The sequence below is a fragment of the Primulina eburnea genome, chromosome 12 (assembly GCF_022965805.1).
Source record: "Primulina eburnea isolate SZY01 chromosome 12, ASM2296580v1, whole genome shotgun sequence".
NCBI lineage: Eukaryota > Viridiplantae > Streptophyta > Magnoliopsida > Lamiales > Gesneriaceae > Primulina > Primulina eburnea.
Window position 1 is genome coordinate 2,728,436 of NC_133112.1, and position 13,430 is coordinate 2,741,865.

The 13,430-nt window shown below is 33.7% G+C and overlaps 1 protein-coding gene across 1 annotated transcript; it reads left to right on the forward strand.

Annotated features, from left to right (window-relative positions):
- The first annotated feature begins 3,366 nt into the window (after window positions 1–3,366).
- LOC140807160 (phosphatidylinositol 4-phosphate 5-kinase 1-like) lies at window positions 3,367–7,765 on the forward strand. The gene is made up of 8 exons (XM_073163881.1): window positions 3,367–4,964; window positions 5,084–5,248; window positions 5,464–5,629; window positions 5,745–5,855; window positions 5,940–6,133; window positions 6,220–6,350; window positions 6,458–6,548; window positions 7,068–7,765. Exons 1-8 carry the CDS (start codon window positions 3,706–3,708, stop codon window positions 7,375–7,377), a joined length of 2,427 nt encoding a protein of 808 aa, XP_073019982.1. The 5' UTR covers window positions 3,367–3,705; the 3' UTR covers window positions 7,378–7,765.
- Window positions 7,766–13,430: the final 5,665 nt, after the last annotated feature.

Genomic DNA, 13,430 nt, shown 5'->3' on the forward strand with positions numbered 1-13,430 from the left:
GCTCTATAGAAGGCTGATGGTTCATATCTGGAATTGTGTCACAGTAATACTACTCATCCAATTCAATTACAATAAATCTCATTAATATAATAATCTCATTAATATAATATAATATAATATATTACTTTAGATGCTAGTTTTGAGCATATAACAAAGTTATATTATGTGAAAAAATTACATTTATTAGATAAAATCATTGTGCTACAAGAAAATCTTAAAATCGATTGTAAAATATTAGATATAATAGTCTTGTTATATCATTCATGTTTCTATAATATAATCAAGAAGAAGACATTTTATCAACTACTATGATTTGCTAACCACGACCAATTTATCTCAAATTTTGTAATTATTATATTATATTCACGATATAATATATTTTATCCTATTATTCGTCCCAAAACATTAGATCGATGTGGTGTTAATTGCTAATTAGGTTCCAAAATTCTATTTTTTTTTTTATATATATTTATGTTTTACCGAGTAATATTGACTTTTTTAATTAATTATTACACAGTTTAATAAATGATATTAGAGATGGAAAATGACGAATACTGATGTTACAGTGAGTTGTCCCAGTTCTGATTATGAGCTTTAATATAATGGGCCTTCAACGACGCAACCCATTACGTAATTGGGCCCACCAGGCCCACACTTGCTCACCAACAAGCGTAACGCATGTTAAGGGTCGACGTTGTTGTTGACTTAGTTATTTCCTGTCGAATAGATTGATTAGCTCCATCGCATATAATATGTGGTTAGATTGAAAATATTTGAATCTGTCAAAATGCGGGACAGTCCATCTCGTCTCGCCTAATGAAGGGTCGTGATGGGGTTGCGGGGTTAGCACGTCATACCCCACCAAATTCTATACAAAATCGGTTTGGTTCGTTGGATCGATTTGACTCGTCACACAAAATAGACGGATTGAGAAGATATTTTTGGGACACGTTAAAATGACGAGATTGACCAAACCTGGTCCATTGAATGACGGGCTATGAGTCGGCATGTCCAATTGGCTCGTTTTGGCAATGCTAATGTTTTGGAATATAAAAATATATCAAAGAGTCTATGGTTTATCTTTCACTGGAGTACTTGATTTCGAACAAATTCAAGTTTCAGACAAAATTATGGCAAATTCTCACCCCTGACGATGTTATCAAAGAAATAAAAAAAAAACAAATAAAGGTATAAATATAATCGCATATAAACAAGTCAATTTGGATTTTACTCGTCGGGCCAACCCAACGCACCATGATAAAAATGTGGGTTGAGTTAAGATTTTAGATACCCATTTGGAAGTAGAAAAATGAGTTGGCTCATTTAGATTATGTGCTACGGCGAGTTGGGTTAGGTTCATTGGATCCGAGGAGATACGTGTCTATATGTTGTGTTGTCTCTTATCCCTTATAGATCCATCTTACCATTCCTTGTTGTCAGTCATTTCCTCAGCAGAGACAGTATTACCAGTTAAGATCTGGTGTCACTCTTTTACGGCTCACTTAACCAACCATATCAAGCGGCGCAATGTCAGCAGCTTGACGAATGAGAATTTCCTAAGAAGTCACCTATCTCAATACTACTCTCACTCATGCATGTTTAACTCAAGACTGTCCTGCCCCTTTCATTGTCTGAAAAATTACCAAATCTTGTTAGCTGACTGATTATAGCTCATCTCAGGGCTTAGGGGTATGTGTGCCAAATTGTATACGTTAATTGATCCAGCGTATACGTAAGATTTGAGCATGTTAGCCACGAATTTTACCTTGAAATATTCAGATGCCACTAATTTGAGCTTGTATAACTTAAAAAGACTAGACATGTCTGAAACTCGATAATTTGGTGACTGATAAATCGTATAATTTTTTTAAAATAATTGCAATAACAATTTAAATATGTTAATGTCTCCAAAAAATTCACACTTATTCAATATCTATAAAAGTAATAACAGATATTTGAGTTGATGAAATAAGTAAGTTTACATTAGTTCGAGAGATTATTCGATATGTAATAAAAAATAACGGTTACGAATCTTAGGGATGGGTTTTATATAAAAATCTGAAACAAATCATATTTTATCAGTTTTACAAAATTTCAACAGGCCATGCAATTTTTATAACCAAAATAACCCAAACCATGAATGTCTGTTTTGTTTTGTCTTGTCTGGTTTGGAAGATTAATTTTAAGTTTTAGTTTTATAGTGAAATAATTTATGAAATATTGTAATTTTTTTAAAAAAAAAATACCGACTGATACATTTGACAGAATTTGAGAACATTTTATTTGCTTGTTGATTAAATTGATTATAATTAAAAACATGTATTAAAATACTAACGAAGATTACAAAATTTTATAACTTATAAAAGACATAAACTTGTGTAAAACGGTCTCTCGGGTCGTATTTTGTGAGACGAGTCTCTTATTTGAGTCATCCATGAAAAATATTAATTTTTATGCTAATAGTATTACTTTTTTATTGTGAATATCGGTAGGGTTGACCAATCTCACAGATAAATATTTGTGAGACCGTCTCACAAGAGACCTACTCCTTATAAAAAATCTAGACTTTTAGGCTATGTTTGGTTCCGATGATAATATTATTGAATGATTAATACATAAATGATAAAATAAGTATTGATGTTGAAATATAAGGTTGGATGATAAAAAAAAAAAAATATTGTGCTTGATATAATTTTTGTGTGTGAGTGTCAAATTACCCTTCATTCATAATAAAATCATAACCCTAACCAAGTGAGATAAGGTATCATTGGGTATTTTTGGGCGTAAGACAAATGACAAAGTTGAAAACAAGAAAGTGATTAGAAAATTATAGATAATACAATATGATAGAAGATATTATTTTATTTTAGTTAGCAAACGCTTATCCCTCTTACACTTGATTGAGTCACTTTATTTAAAATAATACCAAACATCGACAAAAAAAATAATCCAGTCTAGTCATTTGTACCAAACATGCCAAGGTTATAATTATTCTTATTTCGACTAAAATCTACAATAAATAAAGTATCAATGTAATTGTACCATTGATCGAAAGTTAAAATACATATATCTAAGAAAATCACGTTAAATCAACAAAATTTATTACATGATTTTCTATATTAATGTAGTGAGTTTGAGTTCATTTTAAAACTAATCCATAAGATTTGATGGATTTTAAAATAAATTAAAGCCATGATTATTTGGAAACCAATCTAAATCATGCAATTTGGTTTTATTTTAAGGTTTTGATTGGTTTCTGAAGACTTCTAACGAGTTTGATCCTGCGTATCAAAAATAACAATATTCATATTCATTCAAGTTACTTTTTTACCAAAAAAAAAAAACACCAACTCTCGAACGCTGTCGTGTCTCTCTGCATTCACACGCTGTCATTTATTCACACATTTCTATTTCTCACCAATCTTTTTCTTCCCTCCGTCGGCCTTTTCAGATTCCTGTTATTCATTGCTTCTGCTTCTGCTTCTCTCTCCAAACCTCTCCTCTACACTACTGTTTACTAAATTTTCTGCCATCACAAGTTACTACTGCACTATTCTTGTTCATCTCTTGGATTCTTTCCGGAGTTGAGGAAAAAAGTGTGATATAGGCCGGAAAATGCTACTGGAGCTGGCTTTCCTAGCTATTTGTCAAATTTCTCGTTCGCGAAGCTGAGTGCAACGACCCAACATAGAGTTTCTTACTATCATGCAGGAAAGCTTCTTATTTTGCTTTCCAGAAGAGAAGAAAAGAATGCCAGACTCACTGTTATGCATAAAGCTTATAGAGAATGACCAGAAGAAGACGAATGGAGAGACTTTAGATACGGACTCGGAGAAATTCCTTGATAATACTAGCATAACTTTTACGCCGAGATCAGCTGTCATTATTCCTCGAAGCAAGTCACAAGGCACCTGCCGTAGGGTAACACCCACCTCCATTTCAGAGAATAACGCGGCTAATATCGTCGAAAAACATCTCCCAAATGGAGATCTGTATATTGGAACATTCTCGAACAATACGCCACATGGATCCGGGAAGTACTTGTGGAAAGATGGGTGTATGTATGAAGGCGAGTGGAAGAAGGGAAAAGCGAGTGGGAAGGGGAAGTTTTCCTGGCCTTCTGGAGCGACCTTTGAAGGTGAATTCAAGTCGGGTCGGATGGAGGGTACTGGCACTTTTATCGGATGCGACGGAGATATGTATAAAGGCTCGTGGTCCGGGGATCGGAAGCATGGCTTCGGGGTGAAGCATTACAGTAATGGAGATTATTACGAAGGGCAGTGGAAGAAGAATCTGCAAGACGGCCAAGGGAGGTATGTTTGGAGGAACGGGAATGAGTATATTGGGGAATGGAAGAATGGGATGATTAATGGGAGAGGCGTTTTAGTATGGAACAATGGGAATAGGTATGACGGAAATTGGGAAAATGGGATTCCAAAAGGGCATGGAGTTTTCACTTGGCCTGATGGAAGTTGTTACATTGGATGCTGGTCTGCTGATTATAGTAAAAATAGTAACAGAGCCCAGATTTTGAACGGTACTTTTTACCCAGCTCACAATTCCAAGAACAGGAATTGGAGCGAAGAAGGTTTACAGGGGTATTTTGGCAGTAAGCTATCCACTCCTTTGCTGGTGGTGGGGGATGAGAGTGTAAATGTGGTGATTGGGGGCCGATGTGGGAAGAAGAGGTCGTCTGTGGACGGTGGTGTTATGGCGGAGAGAGCTTTTCCGAGGATTTGTATCTGGGAATCGGATGGCGAAGCTGGGGATATAACTTGTGATATCATGGATGACGTGGAGGCATCGATGTTGTATAGGGAAGGGTTTGCGTTGGATCGAGATTTGATAAAACAGTTTCGCAAGAATCCATGTTTTGGGGGTGGGGAAGTGAAGAAGCCCGGACATACAATTTCCAAAGGGCATAAGAATTATGACTTGATGCTCAATCTCCAGGTGGGCATAAGGTAAGAATTAGGCTAATAATTAATGAAAGTCTTTTTGTTTGGCTGCTGGTCTATCAATATTGAGGCAATTGCTTGAGTTTATTCGACTTTTTGATGATTTATCATTATTATCTTGGTAGATATTCTGTGGGAAAGCATGCTTCCTCTGTGCGTGATCTTAAGCTGAGTGATTTTGATCCTAAGGAGAAATTTTGGACTAGGTTCCCTTCCGAAGGGTCCAAAGTGACTCCGCCCCATCAGTCTGTAGAGTTCCGATGGAAAGATTATTGTCCTGTGGTGTTTAGGTATTCGCTCCTCTTTAAATTTAGTTGTTGGATTCGTGCTTAAATTGCAGTTCTTGCTATTTCCATCAGATGTTCAGTATATCCCTCATTTGCATGTTCTTTATGCTCTCATTCCATTTGCATAATAATGTTGCTCTATCTGATTATGGTGTTTCTGCAACATTTTGCTGTTTCCAACATCCTAAGATTGTGAATTCTTTTTTTTGAATTATCAGACATTTAAGAGGATTATTCCAAGTAGATCCCGCCGATTACATGTTAGCCATTTGTGGGAATGATGCTCTAAGGGAGCTTTCTTCTCCAGGGAAAAGTGGAAGTTTCTTTTACCTGACACAAGATGATAGGTTTATGATCAAAACAGTGAAAAAATCAGAAGTCAAGGTTAGTTTCCTATCCCCTCGGCTTGTTATTTTTTCAGCATTAAAATTGTTTTTTATTACACCATGTCTTAGTTAATCATCACTGCAAATTTGATGTTGGGTTATTTTTTATTTAGGTGCTTGTTAAGATGCTTCCTAATTATTATCAGCATGTATGTCGCTATGAAAATTCCTTGGTCACAAAGTTCTTTGGTGTCCATTGCGTAAAGCCAGTTGGTGGCGTCAAGGTACATTTACTTTTATGAAAAAGACTTTCTGTTTTTTTTACTAGTGTTTTGCCAAACAGCTTATCTCAAATATTGGTGATTCAGACTCGGTTCATTGTGATGGGAAACTTGTTCTGTTCTGAGTATCGAATACATAGAAGGTTTGACTTGAAAGGATCATCACATGGACGCTCAACCGAGAAGCCTGAGGGTGAGAGAGATGAAACTACAACTCTCAAAGATCTTGACCTGAACTTCGTATTTAGGCTTCAGACCAACTGGTATCAAGAAGTTATCAAGTGAGTATGGTGCATCTCTTGTTACCAATATTATTCTCTATCTCACAATGTTGGCATTTTTCTAATAATATAAACGATTGCTCCAGACAAATCGAATGTGATTGTGAATTCTTGGAGGCTGAGGGGATCATGGATTACAGTCTTTTAGTTGGTCTTCATTTCCGTGACAATAATACTGCAGAAAAAATTGGTTTGTCACCTTTTTTGTTGAGAACAGGTATATTTTCATAATTTTTTTGGCTATACCTAGTTAATGTTTTGGTAGTTATTATTCACCATTTCTGGGATTTAAAGATTGCTTATATCAGTTTCCGTGCTCCTCAGGTAATGGTTCTTATCAAAATGAGAAATTCATTCGTGGCTGTCGATTCCTTGAAGCAGAACTTCAAGACATGGATCGGGTTTTAGCCGGCAGGTCTGCAGTTCAACATATTTAAATACATATTGAGGTCTTAATTGTGTGTTTAAATTTGTCGCGAGGACTTGGATATTTTTTATCAAGAATATGTCTCTCTAGTGTGACCTCCCAAATTATTTTCTTCTAATATAATCGAGAAAACTGTAGATATGAATGCTTTAATTAGCAATATTGCTAGTCATTTAATTTTCTTCCAATTATTTTAGCATGGTAGTTGGAATAATTGGAAGGTCATGTTGCTGTGGTGGCAATATTGTTTAGGCATTTTATTAGTAGACAGTTGTTTGTGGGGGCACCTTATTATTGCCTTTTGTGATAAGAGCAGAGATCTCAGTCCAGTCCTTTTGATTTCGTTTTACTCCATTTATAGCAAATATTGATGGAAATGACCCACGATATTGGTTGGGGGTGGGCTATTCTGCATCTTCTTGGGGCAAATTTACCTATTTTCTTGTTTCTGCATTCTGTTTATCATGACCGAATTCTGAGGTTATGGTTGATTTTGTTCTTGATCAGGAAGCCATTGATCAGACTTGGAGCCAACATGCCAGCAAGGGCAGAACGAGTGGCTCGGAGGAGTGATTTTGATCAGTATACACCGGGTGGATTCAACGATTTGAGACCTTCCCGGAGCGGTGAAATCTACGAAGTGGTCCTCTATTTTGGAATCATTGACATTTTGCAAGACTACGATATCACCAAGAAACTCGAGCACATGTACAAATCCTTACAAGTCAACTCTACTTCAATTTCAGCAGTTGACCCAAAACTATATTCCAAGAGATTTCGAGATTTTATTGGGAGAATATTCATTAAAGATAGGTGACACTATTTGAGGCAACACAATACCAAGAGGGGTATCTAAAGATTCTTGGTTGAATCTCCTGGAAAAAGAGTACCCACTTATCAAGTTTTTTCGCCAATCGATTCCGGGATCGGAGGGAGAAGAATTAAGGTTCAAATTTGGCTGAATTTTGTGGATCAGCCGTTATTGGAAGTAGGCCTGTTTTCAGAATTCAGGGAATTGGTCTTTTTCCCTATTTTTGTTGGTGTTGTCATCAAAGATAAGGTATAGTGAACAGAGCAAGTTCTTGCCCCCAAAGAAAAAGATTCAAATCATCGGAACTGAAGAGGGGGATTTGAATAAATTAAAGTGTACAGTTTATAAACAGAGGAAAAAAAAAAGTGGTGGAAATTATTAGATATTTTGGTGAGATTTCCAAGCTCCTCTTGTTATGAGAGTCCCCACCCCCACCCTCTCTGGTCTTTTTGTTTTCGTCTTTCTTTTTCCTTTTGAAAAATTTTATATATGATTGAACTTGCCATTTCTTTGTTAAATTGTACAAATACATTCGAGTGTTTCACTTGAATTGTGAAAATGCTTTGTTCCGACAAGAAATTGGTTAATTGAGAAATTTGACATTTTATAATACACTAATTACCGAGGCAATCTAAATTGTATAGAAATTCAAGTTTGTGTCCTAACTACTAAGCTTTTGTTGCGCCTTTGCTTTTCTTTTTTAATAGGACAGAGGAAGAGTTGTAAACGCATTAAAAGAAGAGAAAGCAAATGTTAAAGAAACGCATTGATAGCAGCCAGCCCCCCCCCCCCCCCCCCTCTTCCTTTTACCGTACTTCATTTTTTTAATTTAATTATATATATATATTGATTAGTGTTTGATTCGAGGTCAAAGTTCTTGCAGTGGTCAAGGTTGGGTGAGGGCTACCCAAATTGTGTTTTTGACCTTTGGTGCTCTTTTTTCAGGGGATCTGCTTTCGTCCGTTACCTCAGATCCTTCTGTCTCACTCACCACCGGAAAATTCGATGCTGCCCGTGCAGGCAGTGCCTGCACGGGCAGATCCAAGGGCCAGAAAATTTCTGGCCCATTTTATTTTATTTTTTAAAAAAAATTCCACCCCCATGAATTGAATCTTGACCCTTGATTGTGCCCCCACACCCAGGATCGACTTTACCCTCACCACCCACTGCCTTTTTTTTTTCTGGCACAACTCCCAAGCACTGTAATAAAAAAATAATTTGTTAATAATTATATTATAAACATTATGCTGCGCACTTTAAATCTTCATCATATTCATGATTGCCTTTTGGGATCATTATTACCCCCCAGAGAACTAACTGATGCAACATCATTCATTCCATCATAGATACATTTCATTTTAATAATATATATAATATGCATATCCGAGCATGTATATATTTACAATTTTAGTATCTTCTACACGTAAAATCGATGAGATAACACATATATATTGAATATATAGTTTTATCATATTTAACATATCTGTCTCACAAAATATGATTCGTGATATCGTTTCACACAAATTTTTGTCTATATAATATAATATATATTTGTAAATTTGTACTGAAAAGCCATTTTTTTAATTATTAAAATAGATTTACTTAAAAAATAATAAAGTGGAAACAAACAATTAGTGTAACGTGACACGCACTTTCTTTTACTCAGGCCAACAAGTTTTCATCTAAATATATATTTATTTGTTTGTACCGATAAAATATTAGCAACCACATCGTACTATTTTATTGTAATAAATGTTATTTTTATAATTTACCAATGCATGGTGCTGAATCTCTGGTCCTTGACTTATACTTTAAAAGATGCAAGTCTCGACATTTCATTATCCGTCCTCACTTGTTTAGAAGCTATCAATTCCTTTTATTTATGTGTATATATATATATATATATATATATATATATATATATATATATATATATACTTTTTCGAAATTTCGGGATTAAAATTTCACCATAAGTTTTAACCATACCCTGACTCATTTACTTTCTTTTCCTTTTGGAAATGTGGGCTCGTTGGACTTCTGACATTGTACTAATATAGCAGATTTTGGCCTCGCCTCGGTCAAAATTATTTTGATTGCTTGTGGGAATGAAATTTTCGGCATTATATGGAAATGAAATTTTCTGTGCATCATATATATATTCATTTCCCACAAGCAATCAAAATATAAAATCTCCTTGTGAAAGGGGAAAAACCAGTATATTTTTTTGTAAGAGTACACTTTCTTCATTTCTGAAAGGGAAATTAATATTATATAGCAAATACCCTAAGCTCTAATACTTTGGACCACTTATTTTACACCAACTGTAACTATCGTTTTTTAATAAAAAAAAAAACTAATCCTTTTTTATATTTTATTTTCAAGTATTGTAATATCTACCTGTAAAATTACTCGAAATTGTTTTATTCTGATGAAAACGTACGATACGGGCTTGGATTTTCTAGGACCAATTCCATCGGACTAAGACAATTCACAATTCAATAATATATTTAACTATCGCATTATATTAATTAACGATGAAAATAGATTCATTAATTTGGATCCAATTTGTAATATTTTGAAAGAGCCAATTCATGAATCGAACGAACTCTTTCAACTTGGAATTTGGCTACTTCTATGTGCAACTTGCTTGATTTTTAAATTATGATCCAGAAAATATACAAAAACACTATTCAAGATTCTTTTTCAATGGAGCCAGGCTAAACCCTACAGAGTTGAATGATGTGTGGCCAAGTGCTGGGAGAATTTATTAAAATGTCCAACATAAGGCTTATCCAAGGGTGGACAAAGCCACCATCAACATTTGAAACGAAAACTTGTATGATTTTTTTTAGTTTTTAATCTTATTCAGTCGAAGCGCTAATGTTATGTTGAAAAAAACTGACATGAAACCGAAAAATTGCTAGCTTTATGTTGTTCTCATGTCAGAACTGTGATAGATATGACTAAAAATCAACAAAAAACAAAGTTTTAATATTAAGACGCAGGATGTTTTAAACATGTCAACGTTTTTTTTAATGAAGATATTTTGATCACATAGTTTTAAAAATTAACAATTTGATATTATGCTTTAGGGATGTACCCCTTAAAAATATGCACGTTTATTTTTGGAAGAAGAAAAATATTATGTGGCTCGAAACAGTTTTGTTATTATAAATGGAATTGAATAGTTTGATATTGGACCACTAAATCCTTCGTATAAATGGTGAAAGAGACTTATCTACGCTTAAGTGACTTAGAATTGAGGTTTAGAATGAGAATTATGGGGTGCCATATATCGCATTTGTGTCTTGTGGAAATGCATTGCTTTTGACTTTTTCATTAAGATGCTGATTGAGACATCTTGTAAATTTTTGGTGTCCACTCCTATTCCACATATCTATAATTTGATCATATTTTCTTGATTTTTTTTTAATATAATTTTACTATATTTTCACATCATGAAATAACTATATAATGAAATGATAATAGTAATATCTCTCTCGTCTATATTACATTTGGATTATTTTTTCTCCTATAATATAGTCAAACGTTAGCTCTTTAATCATCAACATATATGTCAACTTTCATAAAAATGTGAATGAATCGCGTCATCTGATGATTTTAGAATAGAAAGAGAAACACTTCCAATGTAGCATAGACTAACGCTTGGTTCGTGTACATGTTAATCTACTCAAGAGTTTTCTTGGTTTTATGGCATCACAGATGGAGTGTATCATCCTAAACCATAGATTTTTTGAAGAATTTGGCATTTTTATAAAATTATTTTGTAACTTAAAATAATAGGGTTTTTCTTCGTGAAATGGTATTATTGTTTAGTGGCAACTCATATCTGTAAGCCCACTGGACCCAAGGGTTGGTTCAGATTACTACATACCATTTTATTCAAAATTGTGCCCATGTATGATGTTCGTAAAAATTTAATTTTTCGATGTTGATATTGATACATACCATGTTACTAATATCGAGCATCAGTCCAGGACTCTTGGAGAAAATGAACTCAAATTGCAAGATACAACGATTTTAATTGCAATAATTTAACGCTCTCATTTTTTTAATTTTTTATTGTTATTTTCTTGTCCATTAAAATGATGTACTTCTAGTCAGAATTAAGCAATTTGCTATTTACGAAGCATGCATTGAGTGTCATGTCATTGATTTTTCCAGATTTAAAGGTCGGTAAGGTATTCGATAATGGTAAAAATTGTACACACACTGGACACATAGATAGATATTTATATACATACATTTTCCATAAAATTATATGATACTGTTGATTGAAATTCTATCATTTTTTTGCTTCACAGGATTGGAAATCTTTCACTTTGTTGGACTTAGAGCATTTTGGTGTATCGGGTTTGTTCATTTGAATGAAATATTGGACAAGTAAGAATTTGATAAGTAGATGGTGAGTGGAAATGTCTCACGTAGGAAAATTAACAATGTATTACTGAACTTATATTAAGTTACACTTTTTGAAGGTGTGAGAATGATTGGTTAAGATGTTTTCTTTCACACACGCCGGCACATGCCCATGATTTGCACTGGAAAAGAGTTGACTTGTGTGCAAGCGTGTACGAGTGCGATCTGGGTGCGTCGAATGTCGGATCGATCAAGGAAAAATTTCGATTGATATTCGACAATTATTGGTATCACTTTTTATGCTAAGAGTATTACTTTTTATTATGAATATCGGTAGGGTTGACCCGTTTCACAGATAGAGATTCGTGAGACCAGTCTCACAAAAAACCTACTCATTTTCTAAATATAAATACTATCATCATCTCACTTAACAGATTAATATTCAAATGACAATATTATCCTCATCCCATGAACAAACTGCATCATCATTTTTATTTTTTTTAAATAATAGCTCATTATCCCTATAGTATTTTTTACAAATTATAACAAAATAATTACAAAATATTTTCAGTACAAATGTTTTGTGATTTAAATATTAACTTAACTCCAACAATAATTTTTCATAAAAAAATTGTTTCTAGCATTTAAAAATTATAATACATCGTTTCACATAGATTATTTAGTGGAAAAGTTATTTATCTACATATAAAGTTCTTGGAGAACTGGGCCGTTTTTTCAAGAGTAAATGGAAAATCATCTAGGTGATAGACTACTAGTCCATATATACAAGCTTCCCAATTGGGTTTGTTTATACTTAATGGGGCCTCCCAAAGGCCCAATTAATTTAACGAACATTCCATTTGAGAATACGCTGAACCCGGTCCAATACACAACGCTTTTATGTAGTTATTATAATTACCACAATAAATATTACATTTATATTGAGGTTGACTTATATCTAACACAAACTGTCACACGAAAGAATTTCATGATAAGAATCTCTTACCAAACCTGACCCGTGAAAAAATATCGTTATTTATGTCAAATAATTATTTTTTTACTCTGAATATGGACCATATCAATTCGTCTCACTGATAAAAATATACGAGATCATCTAACAATAGACATCATACTTTACATCTAATTAATTATTTTATTCCATCTAAAACTAATTGTTTTCAACATCATCGACTTTTGATTTCGATTTCAAGTAACTAATAAACATGAAATAGCCAATGTTTAGGATGGACAAAACGTTTGGATTGATGTATTGAGACCAAAGGCGAAAAAATTTATTTATTTTTTCGAATTAAACCAATCTTTTGATCTATTTTCATCATATCAGTCAACATGGTCGTAATTTAAGTGAAAATTAATATTTTTAGTATAAATAATAATATTTTCCATGAATTTGGTGAGTTGGGTATTCGTTTCGTAAAATTAACCTATGATCTCGTCTCGCGTGATTTTTTGTATAGTTTTTTAAACTGCAAAAGTCAAACAAGTTTGATGGCAATATCGAAAAATTATGATAAAATGAAGTTTGTGATTAATATTAATCACACCAATTTCCCAAAGTCCCTTGTTGGTTAAAAATATAAAGTAAGTCGGCAGCCAAGACCAACTTGTACTCCTCTTCCCTAGGTTAAGACAAAAGAGTAAAAACAATAAACAAATCA